The sequence below is a fragment of the Rhododendron vialii genome, chromosome 9a (genome assembly GCF_030253575.1).
Source record: "Rhododendron vialii isolate Sample 1 chromosome 9a, ASM3025357v1".
NCBI lineage: Eukaryota > Viridiplantae > Streptophyta > Magnoliopsida > Ericales > Ericaceae > Rhododendron > Rhododendron vialii.
Genome location: NC_080565.1, coordinates 13,991,727 through 14,016,541, shown reverse-complemented (window position 1 = coordinate 14,016,541; position 24,815 = coordinate 13,991,727). Strand labels below are relative to the sequence as shown.

Genomic DNA, 24,815 nt, shown 5'->3' with positions numbered 1-24,815 from the left:
TGACAACTAATGAAATCAGACAATACAGAGTGTTATTGTTGCAGAGGTTCCTGTATAATAAACCAAGAACATGGACAGAAACTATTTGGAAATACCGAAAGTTGGCAAGTTAGATTTGAATACGGACTAGGTTTTGGAAAGTTGTTTAGGTGTTCTTTTGTTAAAACTGACACATATGAATGGTCGGTTTCGAACAATTGGAATTTGTCGTACCGGGTTGTATATGAAATGTCTTGCTTGATCTGTTGAAGTACAATAGGTGTTTTCTTTTGTTAAAACTGACACATATGAATGGTCGGCTTTGAACAATTGGAATTTGCCGTACCAGGGCTTGTATACGAAATGTCTTGCCTGAACAATGGAAAATAACAGGTGATCTTTTTGTTATGATAACAATTCTATATATTTTCATTTGATATACAACTGATGATGCGAAATAGTCTGTCTACCAAAATAAAGCAAGAGATAATGCTATCTCAGCCAATAAAATCTGTATCAACACAAAAATTAAAAAAGATAACAATATCTCAGCCAATAAATATCTTGCCTGCTCTGTTTTGAATTATAATAGGTGTTCTTTTGTTAAAACTGATACATATGCATGGTCGGCTCTAAACAATAGAAAATAGCAGGTCATCATTTTGTTATGATAACAATTCTATATCTTTTCATTTGATATACAACTGATACTGCGAAATAGTCTATCTATCATAATAAAGCAAGAGATAATGCTATTTCAGCCAATAAAATCTGTATCAACACAAAAATTAAAAGAGTGACAAATAAAGCTTCTTCTTTTTTTCTTGATTCGAGTGACAGATAAAACTATCTCATACAAAACATTCTTTGTGAACCATAAACCCATAAACCGTAAGTAAACCCTAAACATGCTCTATAAAAATAAGAGAGAGAGAGAGAGAGAGAGAGAGAGATAACAGTAAGATTATGAATCAACAATAGAACACAATGAATCAATCGCAAGCTTCCTTACATCTCTTCCTATTATGATTTCCTAACTTTTTGAAAAGTTAAATAGGTGTTCTTTTGCTGAATAGGTGTTCTTTTGTTAAAACTGACACATATAAATGGTCGGCTCCGAACAATTGGAATTTGCCGTACCAGGGTTGTATATGAAATGTATTGCCTAATCTGTTAGAAGTACAATAGGTGCTCTCTTTTGTTAAAAGTACAATAGCAGGTCATCGTTTTGTTATGATAACAATTATATATCTTTTCATTTGATATATATACAATTGATGGTGCGAAATAGACTATCTACCAGAATAAAGCAAGTGATAATGATATCTCAGCCAATAAAATTTGTATCAACAAAAAAATTAAAAGAGATAACAGTATCTCAGACAATAAATTTCACAAAAATAGAGTTACAAATAAAGCTTTTTTTTATTTGATCCGAGTGACAGATAAAGCTATCTCATACAAAACATTCTTTGTGAAACCTAAACCCATAAACCCTAAACCCTAAACATGCTCTGTAAAAACCAAAAAAAGAGAGAGATAACAGTATCTCAGCCAACATTCAACCTTTCATTCAATGTCCAATGAATATGAATCAATAATAGAACATAATGAATCAATCGCAAGCTTCCTTACATCTCTTCCTATTATGATTTTCTAACTTCTTGCACCTGCCACAACTTATTTGCCTCACATTCTCACCCCCGGACCAGATTCTTGCAACCTTGGGTCTCCCACGTGGCCTCCTTATCTTAGGAGGAAGAATAAGAGGAAGAATAACGGCAGAATTTTCAGACACTTGTGCAACTCCAAGAGTAGAAATAGGATCAGGATGTATAGGACAATCATAGGAGAATCGAAAAGCAGCAGCAGTGTATAATGGATCAATATATTTAGATACATCTATGCCATTCTTCTGAAGAGCTGTGAATGCATGCACACAAGAAAAACCATAGAGCTGCCAACGACAACATGTGCATGTCTTGCTTCTTATGTCAACAACAACAGTTGGTAATGAAGACACTTCAAAAACCACATCACTTGATCAAAACACAGTCCATGACCGTCCTTTATTAAAGAACTCTCTTAATTTCGCATCATATTCAGGACACAAAAAACACTGTTCAACTTTCTTGATAACTGTTTCCTTTCACACATTTGAGTCATGATTTGAATCCTGATCGTATCAACACATTTAAGGGCTGGCAACTTACGAGCTTCAAGAATCTAGTTGTTGAAAGACTCCACAGCATTTGAGGTCATTTCCCCATATCGTTTACCTGGGAAATATGCATTTGCCCAATTATACAACGGAATGAAAGCAACAAACTCCTTAGCTCTGTCTCCACCAACCTCAAACAATTTGTTTACACAATTTTCAAAATCTAATACTGTAGGCGCAAGAGCACAATCATTGAAGAGACTCACTTCTCGTTCCCGAAAACCATTAGGTGTTCTTCCTGACATCCTATCTCTCAAGTTATTCTTCAAATGTTGAGGACAATAAGAATGATATCCGTTTGAGAAAACCTCTGGCACATGCTTCACAAGGCCAGTATGGTGATCCGTTATAAAAGTAAGTTCACGAGATTACAGAATAGATCTCAACTTCAACAAAAACCAAAGCCAATTATCGTCGGTCTCGGAATCAACAACACCATAAGCAACCGAAAACAAGCCTACACCACAAAAAATAATAAATAACAGTATCTCAGCAATAACAATCACTGTATCTACCAGAATAAAGTAAGAGATAATGGTATCTCAATAAAAATAGTCTCTACCTACCAGAATAAAGCAAGAGATAACGATATCTCAGAAAAAATAGTCTTTGTATCTACCAGAATAAAGCAATAGATAATGCTATCTCAGCCAATAATCACAAAATTAGAAAGAGATAACAATATCTAAGCCAATACAATTCACAAATAAAAGAGAGAGATAACTCTATCTCAGTATAAACATTCTCCGAATTTGAAAAATTTGCCAAAAAAAATTGACCGTTATCAGCATCCTTCCCAACGGCTGCTAGTAAAGTTCCCTTATATCTCCCCATCAAAAAAGTACCATCAAGACACAAAAAAGGCCGACAATAGTTGAATCCTTTGATGCATGCATCGAATGCCACAAATAACTTTCGAAACCGATTATCTTCACAGCATTCAACGTCCACAATACTACCAGGATTTTTCTCCTTCTCTACCTCCGCATACAATCGAAGTTTGTTAAATGACAATGCATAATCACCTTGAGTATCATTGTTCGCCATCTCAACACCTAACCATGCGTGGTGATAACCAATTGTAGTATCGTATGGTTGCCTGAAGAATCTAACAGCATCTATGGGCTTATACGATGCCTTTGAACGAACTTCATCAAGAACTTCTTCTGCAACAAGCTTTGAAGTCATCTGAGAATTTTTTGAATTACAAATTGTAGCACCACATCTGTGTTATTTTTCAAGCTTCTTAATGCAAAAAAAATGATTTGATTTGTCTAAAATTGCATGAACAAACCATTTACACCCATCTGCCTTAAAAGCACACTCAGCTGTCACTCTTAATTGATCATTTTCAAATACTTAAACCTAAATCCAACTTCAATTACATACTTACACAAAGATAACCTAAAATCCTTGACACCATCTCTAAATTCTTGACCAACATGACTAATCAAATACGCCCAATCAGCAAAAAGTCTTTTTGTCTCATGATGAGGATAAAACTTTTCAAGAGGATCCTCAACAATTTCAGAATGTGAACTACTAGTTACTCCACCATTTCCATTGCTACGATTGCTTTCACCGATTTCAAAACGGCTACTAACTCTACAATTACCGTCTTCAACAGATACCTCAACACAACGAGCACCATATGTAGCAGCTAAATCCATCATATTACGAAAATCATCATCATTCTCAAGGAGTATATTAAGATGATCAGAAACAGAATACAATAGCCTCATTGATACCAAACCATTCCACTTGTTAGAAATACTTCCAATAAGATCCTCAAATTGATAACCTTCTGTCACCTTAACAACAAGACTGTAGGATCCATATTTGCACAATAGAAGAATAGAAGAATCCATTTCAACTTCAAAAAACAGTTCAGTTTGCAAAAAGATAACATTACATCAGAATGAACAAAATCAAATACACATATCTCAAAAAATAGTCTATCTATGAGAACAAAGCAATAGATAATGTTATCTCAACAAAAACAGTCTCAGTATCTATCAGAACAAAGAAATATATAATGTTATCTCTGCAAATAAACAAAAAAAATAAAGAGATAACAGTATCTTAGCAAATACAGTTCATAGTGATACACATATCTCAGCAACAATAATTTTTGTATCTAACAGAATAAAGCAATAGATAATGTTATCTCAACAAAAATAATCTCAGTATCTACAAGAATAAAGCAATAGATAACGCTATCTTAGCTTATAAACTCTATAAACACAAAAATATAAGAACACAACGAGAGAGAATATTGTGACAGAGAAGAACACAACAAAAATCAAATCAAATATTGCGACAAAGAAGAACACAACAAGAGAGAAACATCACCGCAAAGATCGCGATCAGAAAAAACTCCGAAGACAAAGATCGTGATCGTGATCAGGAGAGATCGTCACAATGGGAATCGAGATTGTGATCGCGATACAGAATTGAGATCGTGAAGGTGATCATGATCTAGAACTGACTTGTGATCGCAAGAAGAGAGAGAGAAGCACCAGCGAGCTCGTGATTGTGGTCGAGATCTAGAAGCGATCGTTATCCAGAACGCAATAGAAGAGAGAGAAAGAGAAAAGAGCCAGCGTACAAAGTTCAAAAAATACACATTATATAGAACACCTCAATCAGGGCATTTTTGTCCAAAATCGGACTGTAGACATAATAAATGTACAGTAATGGACCTTCACCACTATTACACATTGGGCTGGACTAAACTCCCAAAATTACCTTCAAAACGGACCCTAACCCAATTTACTATATAAACTATTTACTTTTATTACCTTTTCCATCCATGCCCAAAGCCAAAACTATGACGTTGTGTTTGGGACTAGCAGGAAATTGGAGAAAAATGGCATGGTACACAATACTAGAATTTTCTATTTTCTTTCCTCTTTCTATCTAAACTAAACAATAAATTTTGGGAAATGATAATGTCAAAATTATTTTTGTTGGTGTCAAAATTCTAATGTATAAAAAGACTTATACCATGTGCAATGTATAAGATTTTTATGTATTAGAGTTTTGGCACCAAAAAAAATATTTTTGGCATTATCACTACCCTAAATTTTTTTAAATTTTCTTTTCCTCAAATTCCAACAAAAACACATGTGTAACGACCCACGTCAGATGACCTGTTTAACCTTTAGCTTAACCACGTGGCTCAAAAGGTTAACCTCAAGTTATACAGTAGCTACTCGGAAATCCTTTTTACTATTTCATTTCATCTTTTCTAGGAATCCCGATGTGGGACTTCCCAAACGTGGGTTCTCACAATCTCCCCACCTTATAATGCATCGTTGCATTAGCCCTAACGCTTAACTATGTACAACATAATTAGTGTGCTCGTACCAAATTCTAGAGGTGACTCCACCATATAAACCAATGTTGTGCTCTAATATCACCTGTAACAACTCACACCAGCTAACCTGCTTAACTCTTAGGCTAACCACATGGCTCAAAAGGTTAACATTACGTTATACAGTAGTTGTTCACAATTTTTTTTAATTCCATTTCATCTTTTCTAGGAATCCTGATGTGGGACCTTCCAAATGTGGGTTCTCACAACATGAGATCTTTTTCCATGGTTACCACGGTCTCCAGGGTTTCAATGGTTTGTTTGGTTAGGGAAAGGAAAAGAGAGAATAAAAGTTTGAAAGTTTTCCTCTCCCTTATTTGGTTCAAAAAAAGTTTACATATACAACATCAAACACAATCCCTCACATATGTGTGGGGCCTCACATGTACATGAGGGATTGTGTTTGGATTATTTTGTACATAGCATAGCGGTTTCGTTTGAGAGGTAAAAATAAGAAAATGACCGAGTAGGACACTAGTAAAATATATTCTCTAATTTCTATGTGTGAGGTTGTCTTTGGTGTTGTGTTTAGATTGTTATGCACCGTAGCACAATTATTTGGTTTGAGAGGTAAAAAAAGAAAATGACCAAGTAGAACAATAGTAAAATACAGTATATTCTCTACGGCCTGTTTGGATGCCGGAGTTGAAGGTCGGATTTGGAGCCGCCCAATTATGATCTCCTGGTCCCACTCAAATTCGGGGTTTGGGAGTGAAAATGGGAAAAGGGATTTGAGCCTCTCCCGGATTTCTTCTCTGCCTTTTCCCAGATTAGTCCGCCTCTTCCCGGATTAGGTAATGACAGGGGTACCCCTATCATTGGTGAAGCGAATTTGGTAAATGGACATTCTGCCCTTCCTTTCTCTATTCCATCATGGCGTTGTTGATCTGTGGAAAACGAGACTGGAGAGAGAGGAGGTCGCCGATGAAATTTATGGTGACTCCATCGCCATGCGAAATTTCTGGTGACTGATCTTTGAGAGAGAGAGAGATTGGAGAGAGATGAACCAGATTTGGGAATGGACAGCCAAAACTGATGGGTTTTTTTTTTTGGTCAAAACCAGAGCTGAAGTTACTCCTGTCTTCCACGTTATTTCCAAAGTGGGGAAGAATAATCTAGTGGTTTGGTTCTTAGAAACCACAATGTTCCAATCCAAGGATTTAGAATGATTGAAATTAATCCAAAGGCCACAAACAATCAAGATTGGGACGAAAAAAAAAATAATACACTTTGTAATAAAAGGGTAAAATTATTAAATAAGTTGAATTAATTATATTAAAAAACTAAAAATTAAATTACTATATCTTAAAAGTTCAAAAGTATGAAAATAAGTACCTCTCTCTCTCTCTCTCTCTCTCTCTCTCTCTCGCTCTCTCTCTCTCTCTCTCTCTCTCTCTCTATATATATATATATATATATATATATATATATATATACATACAATTTTTGATTTAATGCCTAATCCTATATAATTTACCTTGCTATTTATAAACAAACAATGTATTTTTTTAATTACTAAAAATAATTTACAAATTTTGGATTTTTTAATTTAAATAAGGTTTAAACATTTTACAAATATTCTAAGTGGGGTTAATTCAATCATTCGACATCTAATCCCATCATATCTACCTACCATATCCTCATTCTCAAAAAACCATTTAAACACATCATTACAAATTCACCATTCTTAAGACGTGGGGCTACCATTCTTAACATATCACCCCTCATTACATACAATTATTCTAGGACCACACTCAAACCAATACCCAAATACACACCCACACACACAAGTGTGTGGGCTCCACATGCAATGCACACTCTAGTGTGTGTGGAGCCCACACACTTGTGTGTGTGGGTGTGCATTTGGGTGTGTAAAGTGGGTGTGGTCCTAGAACTACTCCATTACATATCCACCTTCAAATCCACCAGCCTTCTATATCCACCCAAAACAAATCCTCCATCCAAACGGGCCATTAGTTTCCATGTGAAGGGTTGTCTTTGGTGCTGTGCATCGGCTGTAAATGAGCTGAGTAGCTCATGAGTTCGGTTCAGTTCGGCTCGGTAAGGACTCGATTCGGCTCGGTTCGAAGGGTAAACGAGCCGAACTCGAGCTCGTTTTTGCAGCTCGTTTGATAAACAAGCTAAATCAAGCTGAGCTCGAACCTAGCAGGGCTGGGCTCGAACAGGTTCGCGAACATGTTCTTCTCGGCTCGAAATATATAGGTTCGGCTCGGCTCGGCTCGAACATGCCAATATATAGGTTCGCGAACAGGTTCGTCTTGGCTCGAAATATATTGATTCGGCTCGGCTCAGCTCGAACATGCCAATATTTGGTTCGACTCGACTCATTTAGCCAATTTTTCAATATTAAGGCCGAAAAGTTGACGAATTCGAGCTCGAATTCGAGCCGAGCCGGCTCGTTTATTCCAAACTGAATACTAACGAGCCGAGCTCGAGCCGTACTTTTCCGGCTTGATTCGAACTCGAGCCGAGCTTGAGCCAGACGAATTCTGATCGAGCCGAGCTCGAATATGCCAATATTCGGTTCGGTTCGACTCGGCTCGTTTACACCCCTATTTGCATGTAGGAAAAAGAAAATGACTAAAACAACAATAATATATTCTCTGTTCTCACACTTAGGAAAAAGAAAAATGACTAAAATAACAATAACAAATATTCTCTTTTCTCACACTTTCCGTTTTTCATTATGTTCCTTCACATTTGCAAGTTCCAAACGGGGCGCAAGGGTTTGAGATTCTCTTTGCGTTTCAATTAAACTCGTCTCTTAACCCGACGATTTCCCGGCCCAACCCGCGTCGGTCATCTCGCAAAGTTCCGAGCCACCGGCGGTGGTCTTTCCGACGAACCCAGGTATTTCGCTCTCTCAACTTTCTATCCCCTTCGACTTCTCCCTTCATCTGTAAGTCTTTAGAATACGAGCAGAGTAATGCTAAATGCGTGTTCTACCAGCAAGAAATTCCTTATAAGGTACCAAACAGATTATTGACTAAAGTTTACTCTGTTCTATGAGTTGGAATCAGAGGCAAAGGCATAGAGGTCTGAAACTCACATTGTAATTATGCCTGCAAAGTTTATATTTTGACTCCAGTTAAAATGTTTAACTGTTCCAAAGTCCAATCCCCAAATAGTGTGAAGAGAACTTACCGTTCTCTATCTCTCTCATGCGCGCGCACACACACAAAAACGTTGAATTGCTTGCAAAGTATATACGTTTAAATGCCAACTTTATATACGATTAAAAGTTGTCAAAATTGACTTTTAAAATTCCTCTTCAATTTAAAAGTCAATTTTGACAGCTTTTTTAAATGCCTAAATTACCCACGGCCGTAAACCTGTGTAGCAATTGATTGATTCCAGGTGCGTTCCTTCTTCACTTGGATTGGTAAATTAGGTTTTCAAGTGAAGGTAGAACTGTTGTTCCAGTTGAAACATACGTTGAATTGCTCTGGTCCCAACACTGCAGATTCATGGGCGCAGTTGGTTTCCACGGCAGTTCATCATCTGTATGTCCAATCAAATCCTCCGGTGGTGTTACTCGTTGCTCCGCCGCATATTCTAGTAGACCCAGTTGCTTCCCATTTGATATGAATCAGGGGAGGAGGGTCAATTGTATGGCCTCCACTATTCCAGTTCAAGAAATGAAAGAGGAAGGTCAACTACGGTTGACTGGTGATTCTTTCATTCGTCCTCATCTCCGCAAGTTGTCTCCCTATCATCCCATTTTGCCTTTTGAGGTAATTTTGCTCCAACCCAGTTGACCCTTTCGATTTGTTCTGTCTGCGCATGTAATGAGACCAATGTGATGGTGACAACAGTGACGATGACGATTTGTTTCGGGTGGATTAGGTCCTTTATTTTTTTGTTGCAGTTTTAAGACTGTTTACCAGACTAATTTTCCAGAAAAAAATTAGTTGTTTTATTGACAGTTTTCGAAACTTGTTTTCTGGGAATTTTGGCAGGGAATCCTGTTTGAAGCATCAAAATAAGTTTCCGCAATGTCGGGTATTACTCTACTGAAAAAGAACAAGAGATGAAAGCAGTGACTGTTTGGGTTTCAAAAACAGATTTCTGAAAAGTTTTATGCAAATTTGATTATTAAATATGCAACTAAAACCTAAAAGATGGTAGTTACTAGTTACTTATTGGTTCAAACTCCAGATGCTGTGGTTGATGTGTAATCACATTGACTATGGCAGTTAATAGTTGTGTTTGCTAGTTCGCACTTTTCTAGTTTCTTCTTGACATGATTTAATGGGCTGGAGGTACAGGAGAACAAGATGAGTGTAGCGGAAATGAGAATGTTGAGGTGGATGTGTGGTAAGACTAGATGAGACAGGATTAGAAATGAAACGGTTCGTGAGATGATAGGTGTAGCACCCATAGAAGAGAAGTTGAAGGAAAATAGGCTAAGGTTGTTTGGACATGTCTACCGTAGACCAGGAGATGCAGTAGTTAAGAGAGCGGATATGATAGCTTTGGGTAGCAATACTACAGGGAGGGGTAGTGGGTTTGTGTGAACAAGTGGCCCTTGACAGAGCTCAATGGAGGAAAATAATTCATGTAGCTGACCCCAAATGATTGAGACATAAGGCTCGATTTGGTTTGGTTTGGTTTGGTTTAGGTACAGGAGAAGTTAAGTTGATTGTTTCTGGTGTGTTTGCATTTGTTGGTTTCTTGGAACAACGGTAAATACTGTTGTCAACAGTTTTTGATTTGGTTGAGCAAGCTAGGGCTCCTATTGTTTGACATCGAGATATTGGTTGAGGCCGATGTATTGATGGTAGTGAGAGTTCTAGACAGAACTTAGTACTCAATTACTTGTGCTGGTGATTTTAGCCTTTTTAGGTGTTGCAAACTTGCATGGGGGAATCCAAGTCAAGATTAAATATTGAAAGTCGCGTTACGTTATTTTTGTTTCTAACCGTTTGTGGCAAAACATGGTCTCTGCACTACAACTTAAGGCGTGCTAAGTGTGTTTTCACTCATAAGTAAGGGTTGCTTCAGGATTATCAATTGTTTTAGTCAGAAGGGATGCATTAGTTAGACATTTGGGTATTCATATTTATCTCTGATTCTCTGGCAATGGTAGAATTTCAAGCGAATTTGTTAAAATTTCGGCTGAGCAAAATAAGAGCTACTTAAGGTTAAACATAATACACAAATCGCACAATTACTCGCCCCTTTATTTGATGCATGTTGTTTTGAATGACTTCAGTTATGCGAAATAAGAGCAACTTTAAGATTCATTAAATTCCATTTACCTGGTTTTTTGGTGAATCTATGGATTTCCACTTGCGTATGAGTTTTGTTAGAGTTCCGGTGATGTATTTTATTTCATTCATATGGACACGGTTGAAGTTTCTCCTAGACTGGTCTTGTGTTATTTGAGTGAGTGGTTGGTCATTAGTTGGTTTTCTTTCATTATTAGGTACTGGAAATAACACATTGTTCCATTCACTTCACTGGGAGAGTTGTGGTTTTCTATACAGGTTTTGTCAACACGTCTGGGCCGAAAGCCTGAGGATATTATTAAGTTAGACGCAAATGAAAACCCATATGGTCCACCTCCAGAGGCAAGTTATAAAAACAAAACTTCTAAACTTTGAAACCCTTTTCTTGTGATTGCAAGGCCAGTTACTGATTAACTGTTTGTTTATGTCCTGTGTACAAATATCAAATATCTTATAGGTTTCTGAGGCTTTGGGGTCAATGAAATTTCCATACATTTATCCTGATCCTGAAAGCCGTAGATTGCGTGGTGCTCTTGCCCAGGATTCGGGTCTTGGATCTGAATATATTCTTGCAGGGTGTGGTGCAGATGAGCTAATTGATTTGATTATGCGGTCAGTGAAGATCTTGTGACAACTTCAATTTTAAAATTTGCTAAACCGTCTGATTTGCATAATGGGGCAATAAGGCCCCGTTCCAGAACACCTTTTTAAAAAATAAGTACTTATTTCACATTTTCAAACTCAAAAATAATGTAAATGAAAAATAATTTTTCAATTTTTTTTGCATCGTATTAAAGATTTCAATGAGATCTATCAAACAAGATCCATATTGCATATTTTTAGATTTCAATAAGCCTATAATTTTTGAGCTTGAAATTGCCTTCTTAAAAAATAAGGACTTAAAACCCGTTCTGGAACGGAGCCTAACTATCCTTTATGGCTGTCTGCTGATATTTACTTTTTCCCTTATTTTATTCTTTTTTTTTTCCTGGCATGTTACTTCAGTTGTGTTCTGGATCCTGGTGACAAAATTGTGGACTGCCCCCCGACATTTACAATGTATGAGTTTGATGCAGCTGTTAATGGGGCACTTGTCGTAAAAGGTAAATGTAAAGAATTTGTATCCAACTCTAACTAGGGATCAAAGAGTTTTTCTCCTATTATATGCTTTCTCTGTTGGGTGTCATTGTTTTTATTCTTTGTCAAATGTGCATGTATATTGGTATGATACTATTTTCCAACTATGCAGTACCTCGGAAGTCAGACTTTAGCTTGGATACAGAGCTGATCGCTGAAGTTGTTGAGCAGGAGAGGCCAAAGTGCATATTTTTAACTTCTCCTAACAATCCTGATGGGAGGTTACTTTTCCTTGCCTTTTATGATTTGGTTTTCCTGGATGATGCAATTGGGCTCATGCGATCTATGTTCAATTGTACTGTACTTGCTTGTTTTGCACATTTACTACGTTAACCACCTTCTGAATAGGGCAAATTAGAGCGTATAAATTGTTCAAATATTTTTTTTGGTACTTAGGAATTTCATAAATATTAAAAGACCGCTAAAGTCATACAGGTCAAGTCCTTAAAACTGTAGCAGGAATTACTAGACAAAATAAACCAAACAGATAACAAGCCTAGCACATGGTTGTGCTTCAAAGTTCAATCTTGGAGATGCCCAACACCCAGGCAGTCCGCAACAACGAAAGGCCTCATGGAGGGCGGAGTCACCACCAAATCACCTGCTTGCGCAGCCCCAAGCCTAGCCAGATTATTGGCGCTCTGGTTGGTAAGGCGATATATTTGAGACGGTAGTTCCAGTGCGTGTTAGGAGCGTTTTTTAGTCTGCCACAATTGCTCGATGGGGATGTCCTTCTGGAGTTCCTTCGTTAATGAGTCCGACAGCTGTGAGGGAGTCCGACAGCTATGAGGGAGTCCGACTCGATCTTAACATCTGTCCTACCCTTCTGTAAGATGATGGTCAAGCCTCTTTAAATGGCCCAGATTTCTGCCTCTGCCTCTAGGCTAGACTCGCATGTGAGCTTCCCATAGTAGCCAACGACCCATTTTCCTGTGCTGTCTCAAAATATTCCTCCAAATCCCGCCTTGCTATCAAAACCGTACCAGCATCCATCTGTATTCAATTTGACTTGACCTGTAGAGGTTAAGCTCCATTGTATTAGTTGACGTTGTCTAAGGCCACCCTTAAGAGGAGATTTGAAAACCTCCTAGATTTCTAATGAATAGGAAGTGATGGTTTTGAAGCTAACAGGCACTGGGATATCTCTGTCATCAAGACTTTTTCAGTTTCGGCTTTCCATATTTGCCAAAGAGAAACAGCAAACAGCAAGCTCCAAGAAACATCACTTAATATTCCTGAAATTCTTTTGATTTTGAGATTATGGGATTTCCAATCGTAGACAGGGCTTTCAAGTCCATCCCTCAACCAGCAGCCTTTCCGAAACAGAGCCCAGAGATCCATGACTTTAACACATCCTCTAAAGAGGTGATCAAGATCTTCCGGATTGGCATTGCATCTAAGGCACAGGTCCTAGGATGCAATGCCTCTCGAGGCTTGAGTTGATTAGTAGGCAATCTTTTATGAAAAACAAGCAACAGAAAAGTTTTAAACTTATACGGAATTTTGAGTTTCCAAAACCAAGACCGCCCTTTGAGATCAGAATCCTCAAGATTGATCAAATCATACACTGCCGATGTGGAGAAATTTTCACTAGTGGATCCCACCAAATTAGGGTAGTCCGGAGTAGCTGAATACCTGGGGAGATGTAAATTTCTTTGGCCTCAATCATCTGTTCATCAACTATATTGGCAAGCTGAGTAAGGTTCCAGTTTCCATTATCGTCAATGAGTTCTTTTAACTCTCATATTGTTGTTAGTGTTTTGTCCAGGGTAATCCAATTCAAGAGTACCCATCCCACACCTCCAATCCTTCGAGATGTCAACACTCTTACCATCACCTATCGACCATTTGATTCCCATAACAAGGATGGGTTTAGTACTAACAATACTCCTCCAAACGTGAGAAGCAAATCTCCTAAGTGGCCAGGATGGCAGGGAATTATTTTTGAGGTATTTTTCTCTAACATTGCCCACCCAGAGGTTCCCTTCCTCAGCGGTCAGTTTCCAGCCAAGTTTCAAGAGTAAGGCAAGATTTTGCACTCTGGCTTTTTTCAGCCCTAGTCCTCCTCTATCTTTGCTCTTACGCACTCTATGCCAATTTATAAGATGTATCTTTTTCTTATCTTCCCTCCGGTATCCCCCCAGAGAAAACTTCTATCAAGTCTATCCAGCCTTTCACATATGCTTATGTGAAGTTCCATAGTTTGCATATAGTAACTAGGGAAGGTGGAGGACACAAATTGAACAAGGGTCTACCTTCCCGCATGATTGAGAGTATTGGCCTTCCAACCAGTCAAATGCCTTTGGACCTTTTCAATGAGGGGGTTGAAGTGCTGTTTAATAACCCTACATATCATGTGTACAGATATATCACTAATAGAGCTATGACAAGGTCTAAGAAGTACATGCACTTCTAAGAAGGTGCATTGTCCGACACAGTTGCACTCATTGGTTAATCCCCAATGAGTTTTATAGAAGAGAACACAGACTTTGAATTGTTGGGAGAGGCTCGTGTCTGTCTTGGCATAGACATACACGAGATATCGAAAGTTTGAGATAATTACTCAAAAGCAATTTTGAAATCAACACAACACCGATGCAATAACTATTTATCCTTCCTCACTTAGACTTTGACTTAGGAATTCTATAACCTAAACCGTCTGTTTTGTTTATGAGGAGAGCTTTCTAAATAAATCTCATGATTTGTTGTTTATCCCCCTTCATTTTGAGCTATTTAGTATAGGAATCTAAAAGCCAAAACCTTCTAGTTTGTTTGAAAGTAGAACTTCGTGAAATAATTCCTATGACTTTATGTTAATTCTTTTCCAATTATTAAGTCAGAAGAATAAGGAGAAATGATTTCTTACTACTTTGACATAGTAAAATGGGATTTTATAACTAGTATAAAATCAAGAAATTATTGTTATTTCATGTACGCTTCGGCTAATACATGAATGTTAAATACCTTCTAAAAGGTCAAATTGTTGTTTTTGAAGATTGTTGCATTTGCGTGTCTGCACTCTGCATTGTGTCGTAGTCATATCTCATGTTCATATCTTTACTTCTTACTACATATTATGATCTATTATCAATACTATGTGGACTTTTCCTTTTGTTGTAGCAAAGTCTGACATATGTTATTGCTTTTCAGCAGGCATTATTGCAGGTTCTGATATGATTACTTGTGTTGGCATCTTATTGTTTTCACAGTATAATCAGTGATGAAGTTCTCTTGAAGATCCTTGACCTGCCTATATTGGTTGTGCTGGACGAAGCGTACATTGAATTTTCAGGAATTGAATCTAGGATGCAATGGGTGAAGAAGCATGAGAATCTAATTGTCCTTCGCACATTTAGTAAGAGAGCTGGTATGTATAAGTTTGGACCTAATATCTAATATCTAAAAGCCTGTATGCTTCATTATGAAATTGAATGGCTAGTAGGATCTTTTCCGTAAACTGGTACTTGTCTTGTAAATGTAAAGAAGGCTTAAAAAAGAAATGACTTTTGTCATTTATTGCTATGTACGTTTGTATGATTTTATGCCATTATCATAACTCTTACCCGGTGTCGAGTGTTTGACATGGGAGGTCCACGTAACAAAGTTTTTGTGAGTTAACAGATGAGATTTTCTCAAACTAACCTTTTGTGATTATACTTGTCCATAGAAGTAGCAAAGTTTTTATGAGGTAAGAGTTCTATAGCAACATGGTTTTGGGTAGTTCTCAACCCCAAAAGCTTGCTTGAGGTAAGGGTGCCATCACAATTTATATACTTAATAGCTTCTTTGTTGACATGGTTGAATTTTATAGTGTTTCAAGGCTCAATCAGCCACTAAAAAACAGTGATGGATGCAGCCACTAAAAAACAGTGATGGATGTGCCATCATCATTAAGCTGGTCCTAATCCTGAACAAGAGAAAAAGACAAGGTCAAGATTCTATACCTAGTGTCTTGGGCTTACATGAAATCACATGAGAATCCAACTTTTCCAATGAAACAATGATGCAACAACAAATCCTTCTCTGCAAAACTGAATGTGGAATCTGTTCATGTGATTATTGAGGAGGTGTCCACCCTCCAAGTCTTGCTGGGCTGACCTCAAATTGTGTATTGGAAAGCACCGGTAGAATTTTGTTGGAGCGTAGATCTTGGGGTAGCTTCTATCTGTGCATATGTCTAAGATCGTTCACCAATCTATCAACCTTGGCATGTTTGGTGGTTGACTTGTATGGATTAAATTTGATCAGATTGTTCTTTGAAGATGTTACGGTGGATGGCTGCCTCATTTCTCATACTGATTTTTTTTAACTATGTCTTGAATGTTATCTTCATAGGTTCTTTTTTATTTTGTTTTATGAAAGTATAGCACATTTATGTGAGGTATAAACACTGTACAGGTTTAGCTGGACTCAGAGTTGGATATGGAGCATTTCCTTTGAGTATTATTGAGTATCTGTGGAGAGCAAAACAACCATATAATGTGTCTGTTGCTGCAGAAATTTCTGCATGTGCAGCACTAAAGAATCCGGACTATTTGGAGGTATTTATGATTTACTAATATGGGCTTTACCAATGTTGCTTTTAAGTAGCCACTGAGTATTCGTGGTGTTTGAATACCAATTCTAATACTTGTCAAGAACGTCTAACTGACTCTAACAGAAGGTTAAAATGGCTTTGGTGGAAGAACGTGAGAGACTCTTCCAACTTTTGAAAGAAGTGCCTTTTCTCAACCCATATCCAAGCCACTCCAATTTCATTCTTTCCGAGGTTATGTCTGGGATGGATGCTAAGAAATTGAAGGTACAAGTTTATTTTTTGGTAACCACGTCTTTTTTAAGTAGGAATTATTGGTTCTGCATCCAAATTTTTTAGGTTTTATTCATGAGACAATTACCGGCTGCTCTAGTTTGGGTAAAGTATTTCCCAATAACTCTTGACCCTGTTCCGAAATGCACGCGTATTTTCAATGGAACAATTATACTGTAAAAGCCCCTCGAATGCAAATCGGTTTTGTTCCGTTAGATTTTGCCTCTTCATGCAACTCAGCCGAACATATTGATTTTGCCTCCACGTGTAACTCAACTGAACACTTTGAGTGAAATACTAGCCAGGTCTATTGATAGGAGCACCATTCAGGAGGTGCCCACATAAAAAGAACAACCAGTAGTTATGATGATGAGATATTTGTGTTTCTTTTTTTAGTTGTTGAAATAGTATATCTGTTTTTGTATATTTTTTTTGCATGAACATTATATTTGTGACTTGTATATATTCATTAAGATGTAACAAATAAATTTCATATTAAATAGTTAATTATAAAAAATACAAAGGATATTGAGAAAGTTCTCAATCTTTTTCATGCGCGGTAATAATGGTGGTCGTGGATAGAGTGATGAGAATATTCTCAAGCACCATCTATGCCTGTAACAACTATATAGCGCTGAGAATTTTCTCAACATCATTCACGCCATGTATTTGTGCATGAGTTGGTACCAACTATAAAGTACTACTGAAAATATTCTGGTGTGTGGGCTTTATCAGGCTATAAGGGTTTTTAGCTATAGGTAGCAAACATTTGTGTGTTGGATTTTTGGTGATTCTCAACTGCGGTTTCTCAACTTAAACTAAATTATAGTTTGCAAGTATTTAGACGGGAGGCTCGGACCAAGGTTTAGTACCACTTATAGCCTAAGCAATCCAATACTCACGAATTTACACAATCAAGTCCCAAAGGTAATTTGTGTGCTCGACCGGAAGATTATGCTTGGTGCGATCAAATTTCTCTAAGGAGTTGGTCAAACCCTCAAAAGGACATCGACCCAAGTATTATGCGTGCTACAATTGACTGTCGACACATAATCAAAGGCTTAACACTTTTGAGTTTGAATCGAGTTAAAAAGGACTTCGACCACACACATATACAATTGATTTTGAAAATGAGAATTATTTAATTACTTAGGCCATAGCTAACTACCCCTCCATTAACGAAGAACTCTCTAAGGAAAGGTATAAAACGACTTGAAACATGGCAACTCTTTAGGTGATTAAGGAAGATCGGTCTTAGAGTGTATCGAGGAGATATATACGGCAGAGCTGGCGAAAGACCCTCATACCGTCAATCCCAAAAGATTACACAATCAATCCCAAAAGATTCCACAACCAAGAGTAATCTTAGATTTGGGTTTGGTGTGAGAAACAACTGATTAGTTTGTGAGGACTTACAACCGAACCTCAATCTATTGATTTAACAAACCAAGAATTCAAATGGAGACAATACACGGATTCTAGAAATACAATCTTATTCCAAATCTTAAACCTTACAATGTCAAAATAGGACTACCTTGGACAATATCTTAAGAAGAAAACTCCAAAAACTATGAAGAGCAAATGCCAAACTAGGCTAGGAAACAATTGAGAGAGCCGAGGGAGGTAGAGAAAGAGTGGGATATCAGGTTATGTCCAAAAGATCTGATAATTTCGTATTTATAAGCTCCCAACCTGTAGGCAGTGTGCCCGGAAAAAGGCGGATCGATGAGCACGCTTTTTGGCAGACGAGCGCTCAATTCAGAGTCGCCACTTGGGTTTGAAGGTCCGACATCCAAGGAACCGAACCTGAAACGCTTGCTGCGCTGTTTGATTTGAAAAAGGTGAAGGCACCAGTCCGTCATAACCATAACTGGGTTTGGGAGCCAGGTTACGAGAGGGAAAGGGTTTTAAGGCACCCCTCTGGCCCAATCTGGAGATCGGTCTCTACTTAGGCATTTGCAAAAATATTTGCGATTTTGTTTGATTAATCAATTCTTTAGCCAATTAGGGCGGGGGAACAGTTTAATGGGGATTAAAGGTGTAACATGTTTGCAGGATGTGATAGATAGTATGGATGAGCAGTTAGTAAATAGGGTAAAGGCCAGGTTCTGTTTAACAGAGCAAACCTGACGCACTGTATTGAATTGACTTGTACAAGAAGGAATCTACATGCACTGATCCAATCCACGCGGATCACTGCATGTGATTACAACCTGCGCGCTTGAATACCACACAAGCGCGTGTGAGTTTGCTTTGCTCACAGCCTCTGTTTTTACCTTCTTCTGGGCTCTGGAAGGACCAGTGCACACTCAGGACAGACCAAGCAGTTGATAAGCAGTTATAATATACAGTTAAAAGGCTGAAAAGCCCTATAATTTAACAAAACACCCCATAAACAGTGTGGGGACAAAATAACGGCCTAAGGCCAAGTTACCCGTGCAAGGCCACTCACTGGTCAGAGGCAGTCTGGCGCGCGATGGTTGAGCTCTGGCATGTGATTGTCGCGCCCTGGCGCGAGCGGGACTGAATCAGACTAGTGCTTGGTTTACACGTTTCTGGGGTCTGAGGTATGTTCAGAAAGGTCCCAGTGGTACTCCATAACAGCAGAAATACATATTGAACTACAACTAGCATTTCTAACAAAGGAAAGCAATAAACTGATTATTTTCATGCTTAACAGTGATAGTGATCTAAATGTACAAGAAGACATAGAACAGTAGGAAACCAATGTGCAGCAACGGAGTGTCGTGCGCGAGAGTGGGACTGTCGCGCGCTGGTCCTACCATGACGGTTTTTGAAACCTTGCCAGCTTTAGGGCCAGGACTGGTATTGATTACTAGCCTTGACCCTGCCAGCCCCCCTCGGGGATCAGAACAGAGAGCAGAACAAAGGTAAGCTATATCTTTGGTTTTTGGGTTTGAAATGTACTTGAGCTTTGAGTGTGAGGTTGATTGGGGTGGAAGAACAAGCTATGTTCTTGAAGGAGTATGAGTGATAGAAGCGAGAAAATAAGGTTGCTTGTGTTGCTTGGAATTAGGGTTAGGGCTTTGTATCACTTGGAACTTGATACTTGGTATTTTTTGGAACCCTTGAACCCTTCAAATGGATGAACAAAGGGGGTATTTATAGGGAGAGAGAGAGGTAGATATGGGCTGCAAAGAGAGGGATTCAGCCAGTCCACGAGGCTGGCTGAGGTTGCATTGGTGGCCAAGTTTCCACCTCAAGAAAAGTTGGTGGGAACAGGCATTGCGCTCCGGCGCGCGATGGAGTCAGTCTGGCGCGCGAGGATTGCGCCTTGGCGCAAGGGTCAACGGTCAAACTTTGACTGTTGACCACCACCTGGCAGTTTGACCAGCGCGCGCTGGTGTCATTTTGTCGTGCGTGTGTACCACCTACTCACGTGTTGGTCAACGGTCAAGCTTTGACCATTGACCAACACCTGTCAAGTTGATCTGCGCGCACGAGCTCTCAACCAACGCATGCCAGTAGGGTTTTTGGCTTTTGAAGTGGCTCCGATTTGGTTAGGTTTAAAAGGGTGTCAAACGCTCAAAGCTCAAACACTTATCATTCCCGGGGTGTTCTTGATCCGTTTCATCATCGGGGAATCAAAAACCGAAAGTAAACTAATCTGGAAGCCTAGATTGGGGTGTTTACACAACCATACCTAGAAGACTAAGTCAACAATGTAGTTCGGAATATTCTGTGGACCGGTACAGAGTTTTTGCTGGATCTGTCAACAAACATTCTGCCTTGTTGTGAAAATTGGTTTGGACCTGTCTAGTGCAAAGTTCTGAATACCGTACCGGTACGAGTACCGGTTTTCGTACTGGTACGGTACGGTACTGGTACCGGTCAAATACCGGTACCGTTTCGGATTTAGCGCAATTACCAATATATAGTTATAAATTCATTATTTTTCTCATGACATTCAATTCATCATAACATTTTTTTTTAAACTGTCACATAACTCTCATCTAGTAAATCCATTAAAAAAAAAGAGAAGAGGTTGAACACTCCCATAACTATCAAAACTTGAGAGTTAAAATTTTATTCCCGTAAACAATTTTGGGCTCACAAAAATAAAAAAAGAAAAAGAAAAGAAGAAAAAACCTTTTTCAATTAACCACTTTTGCCTTTTTTGAAGAAGGCCCACGGTCAACCATTTCAAAAGTAAAGTAAGGGGTAATTAAGTACTTTTGTAATTTTAGGGCTTCACACCTTTATAAGCCTTCTTCCTCCTGTCAATTTCTGCTGCTGCCCGACTTCCAATTCAAGTGCTGAGTTCACCTCTCTCGGTCTCTCCCGCTCTCACAGTCATGGAAACAAGTAGGGCTCTCTCTCTCTTCTCTCTCTCTCACAGTCATGGAAACAAGTACGGCTCTCTCTCTCTCTCTGGTTGTCATCTGGATTCTGGACCAGTTTAGCAAAATACTGCCCGAAATTTCCATTACCACCATCTCGGCCGGTATTGTCCGAGATGGCCGGTAAGGTCTGGTAAGGGCCTGTATTAGGGGCGGAACGGAATTAGGGGGTCAGAGTACCATTTTCTTGATAATCCGGTACGTACCGGCCAGTACGGAACAGTATTAATAACATTGGTCTAGTGCTTTTGCTGGACCTGTCCACTGGTTCAGTTCAACTTCAGTCCGTTTTTGCTTCTCTCCAGCTTTTAGCATTTCGTTGCTTGCTTTGACATTTCTCCAAATTGATGTTTAGGACCCGGCAAGGGACCTCCTTGGCTACTCCCGGGAGCCAACGACGCTCTCGGATGCGTCTTCTTACCATTGAATTACCTGTAACACTTGGAAAATACCTTACGTGCAATATCATTGAAAGCTATCAACTATATGTACTTAGATACAATATATTAGAGGACTTAAGCACCAAGATTATACAATATTGGGTGCGTATCACATGTCATGTATCTTCATAATACATTAGACCAACTATAGATTGAGTATTGAGAATTTTCTCAGAAACATGCACGCTATGTATGAGAATAAGACTGCAGACCAACTATACGGTGTGTCATGTATTTGCATAACACATGAGACGTACGGCTTTGGCTTATGCTCTGAGGTGTTATGCTCCTACATGGAGTGAATGCTTTTGTGAAAATTCTCAGTACTATATAATTGGTCTCATGTGTTGTGCATATACACGACATGATGTCGGTACTATACACATGTGACATGAACGTTTCTTGAGAAAATTCTGAAGAATTTATAGTTCATGTGTGTAGATGGTGCTTGAGAATAGTCTCAGTACTATATTATTGATGTTGAGTCATATGCCGGTATATGTCCCCAAAATTAGTCTAGGTGTACACAAGCTAGTCCCGGCATCCTATTATCAAGAAATAAAAATACTAAAAACAACTGGGAATAAAGACAAGCTGTTAAGTAGCTGGTAGTTGCACATGAAATGGTGTACACCCTTGACCATTGCTTTTATATCCTAGTCACAAAACAGTAGCATGCGCACAATGATCAATTTTAAATAATCAATGGACTGATCAATTTCTTGTTTTGAAGTTAATCAATATTATTGATTGGAATGATTAAGTGTTGACTTAGATCTCTCTCTCTCTCTCATGCGTAAAAGCAATCGTAAAGACCTCAAACTCGGACATAGTTCTGGAGAAGAAACCCCATAGCTCAAATCTCTCTCTAAAATCCCCCATTGCTTCACCTCGAAGCACTCTCTCTCTAATCAAATCGCATTGCAAAATGAGCGAAAAAGGAAGTGACTCGGTGCTGGAGCTATGATGATTCGGACCCCCACCATTGGAAGCCCTCTTCGGCGTCATACACCTCTCCGGCGGCAGTGAAGGTCATCATCAAGAGTGCCGACATGAAGGAGGACCTTCAAAGGGAAGCCGTCAACATTGCCATCTCAGTATCCCCTTTCCCCTCCCTGCCTCACTCTCCATTTATCAATATTTTGCTTTGTTCTCTAAATTGCATGAACGAGGCAAAAAAGTAACTTCAACTCAAAACCAGATCTTGCGGTAATTAAAATTTTGCTTCATCCTTAACAGGAATAGGGCATGCCTTTTCTAGATTGGCAGATAAAAAGCTGTTTATTCATGACTGTTTTCTACTTTAAATGCTGAAAATTTGCATGACTGCCTAGTGATTGTGAAAAATTGTAGTTTGATTACACCTTGGTGTAGTGTCTCCATAACAATTTGTTCTTCCCCATGTCTCCGCTGACATATCTCGCTTCCACATTCCAAGCTATTTATCAAAGTTCTGCCCATTAAAAGCTGATCTTTAATTCATTGGTTCTCCTTGTCAAAATAATAAAGCACCATATTTGATGTCCGAAACAATCTCTTAGTGAAACGACTTACCAATCATTCAGCAAATGCTTCTGTATTTAATCAATGACAGTGTTTCAAGATCAAGAGTAGTCTCTCTGTAAAGTGTGCTTAATAGCAGCCTTTAGTAGCCTAAAGATTTCCTGCTTGTGCTTCGGTACTTGAAGAGACAGATTTGGTGCTTGTGAAGGTTCAGTAGAAGTACAATGGCCATGGAATGATGTAGCCAGGATACATTAGTGATTATGCCGTTGGGCTGCTGATCTCTAACAGAATGGTTTGTCGGAATTTGTAGGAAGTCGTTATTCTACGTTTGGGATGTTTTGGGTAGGTAACAAAACATAGGTGGTGAAAGTGTGTCTGTGTTTGTGCGCATTTTGAATTTTCTGGAAAATTGAGCGGCTAATCTGTAAGTTACAGAAGATGGACAATTAAGTATTCATGTGCCAATCCGTGGGTGATAACTTAAAGTGTGTTCAAGCCTACGTACAGTGTATTAGAGTGTACGCCTTTTGTCGGTATTGCTCTCTTTTATTCATGACACTTACTAGTGATGGTTCATAAAATTTTACAGGAAGATCTTGCGACGATGGGTGTCATGATACGTCACTTCAATACTAAAGAATTGAAGAGCTGTATTCGAGTCTCTGTTGGTAAGCCTGAGCACACAGATATCTTAATGGAGTGCCTCAATCGCTTTCGTTGAATTCCTCTCTATGCTAAAGATTCTCTTTGGTGGAGAAGGAAACGTATAGACCTTTTACTTTTAAGTTAGATTTGATTCACTCTTCTTTTTTTTAAAAAGAACGAGAACGGTGAATCAATTCCTCTATGTTAAAAATTCTCTTTTGTGGAGACGAAAATGTATCAGACCTTTAGCTTGAAGTGAGATTTGATTTACTGAAAGAACATTGGATCAAATCTAACTTACAGTAAAAGATCTTATACGTTTTCATCTCCACCTAAGAGAATCTTTAGCATAGAGAGGAATTGATTCACTGTTTTTTTACTTAAAAAAAAAAAAAAACACAGTGAATCAAATCTTACTAAAGTAAAAGGTCTGCTACGTTTTTGTCTCCACCAATTGTGGTCGGAGTTTTTCATGCAATTCTTGTAACAGTAGTCCCTGTCACTGCACTTTTAGTGTTGAACATGTCATTGGACTTCCAAGTGTCCGCATTCTATTTTATTGTGGAAAGGAAAAAATACTCAGGTTGATGTCAAGTTGGATGTTTAAGCATAAGCATTTGTGCTTATATATTGCAGATCAATGAGTTTGTTTCAACTTTCAAACATGCTGAAGTACAGGGCATGCCCACATGTACGGATTTATGCATTTGAAAATTCAACCAGTTTTGGATACGTATTGACATACCCAGCACCGTAAATAAAGAGTCGGTTCAGAGATTTTTCGTATTGAGATTTCCATGTGAAAATTCACCCATTCTAGGTACTTGATTCTACCGCCTATAAATTGTGGTTACATCCTGGTATGATTTTCTATACATTTCCTTCATTTTCTATATGCGGAGGGCTAGTGGTGGAGCCAAGATTCGGGGGTGGCCCCGTTCAACGAAAATCTAGTTACACGTGCGAAAAAATTTGAAAAAAATTTAAAGTGTAAGGTCATATAACTAGGTTTTGCCGTGGGCTTTTATTTGAAAAAGAAATAAAGGCTTGCTTCAACCCTATTATGGTATGTAAATGCAAAACATTACGAT

The 24,815-nt window shown here is 38.5% G+C and overlaps 1 protein-coding gene and 1 long non-coding RNA gene across 4 annotated transcripts; one reads left to right on the top strand and one right to left on the bottom strand.

Moving 5' to 3' along the window:
- The first annotated feature begins 8,285 nt into the window (after positions 1–8,285).
- LOC131301293 (histidinol-phosphate aminotransferase, chloroplastic-like) lies at positions 8,286–24,318 on the top strand. Of its 3 annotated transcripts, none has more exons than XM_058327492.1 (10): positions 8,286–8,447; positions 9,061–9,331; positions 11,087–11,170; positions 11,286–11,440; positions 11,834–11,931; positions 12,078–12,186; positions 15,175–15,332; positions 16,364–16,506; positions 16,626–16,766; positions 23,669–24,318. In XM_058327492.1, exons 2-10 carry the CDS (start codon positions 9,065–9,067, stop codon positions 23,798–23,800), a joined length of 1,287 nt encoding a protein of 428 aa, XP_058183475.1. In that variant the 5' UTR covers positions 8,286–8,447; positions 9,061–9,064; the 3' UTR covers positions 23,801–24,318. The 3 variants fall into 3 exon arrangements, with proteins under 3 accessions (XP_058183475.1, XP_058183476.1, XP_058183477.1); XM_058327493.1 differs by having other exon boundaries at positions 8,287–8,447; positions 8,955–9,331; XM_058327494.1 differs by lacking the exon at positions 9,061–9,331 and having other exon boundaries at positions 8,289–8,447.
- LOC131301294 (uncharacterized) lies at positions 18,813–21,338 on the bottom strand. Its single transcript, XR_009191239.1, has 2 exons — positions 21,149–21,338; positions 18,813–21,106 (listed from the first exon to the last, which is right to left on the bottom strand). It is a non-coding gene; the product is annotated as an uncharacterized LOC131301294 (long non-coding RNA).
- Positions 24,319–24,815: the final 497 nt, after the last annotated feature.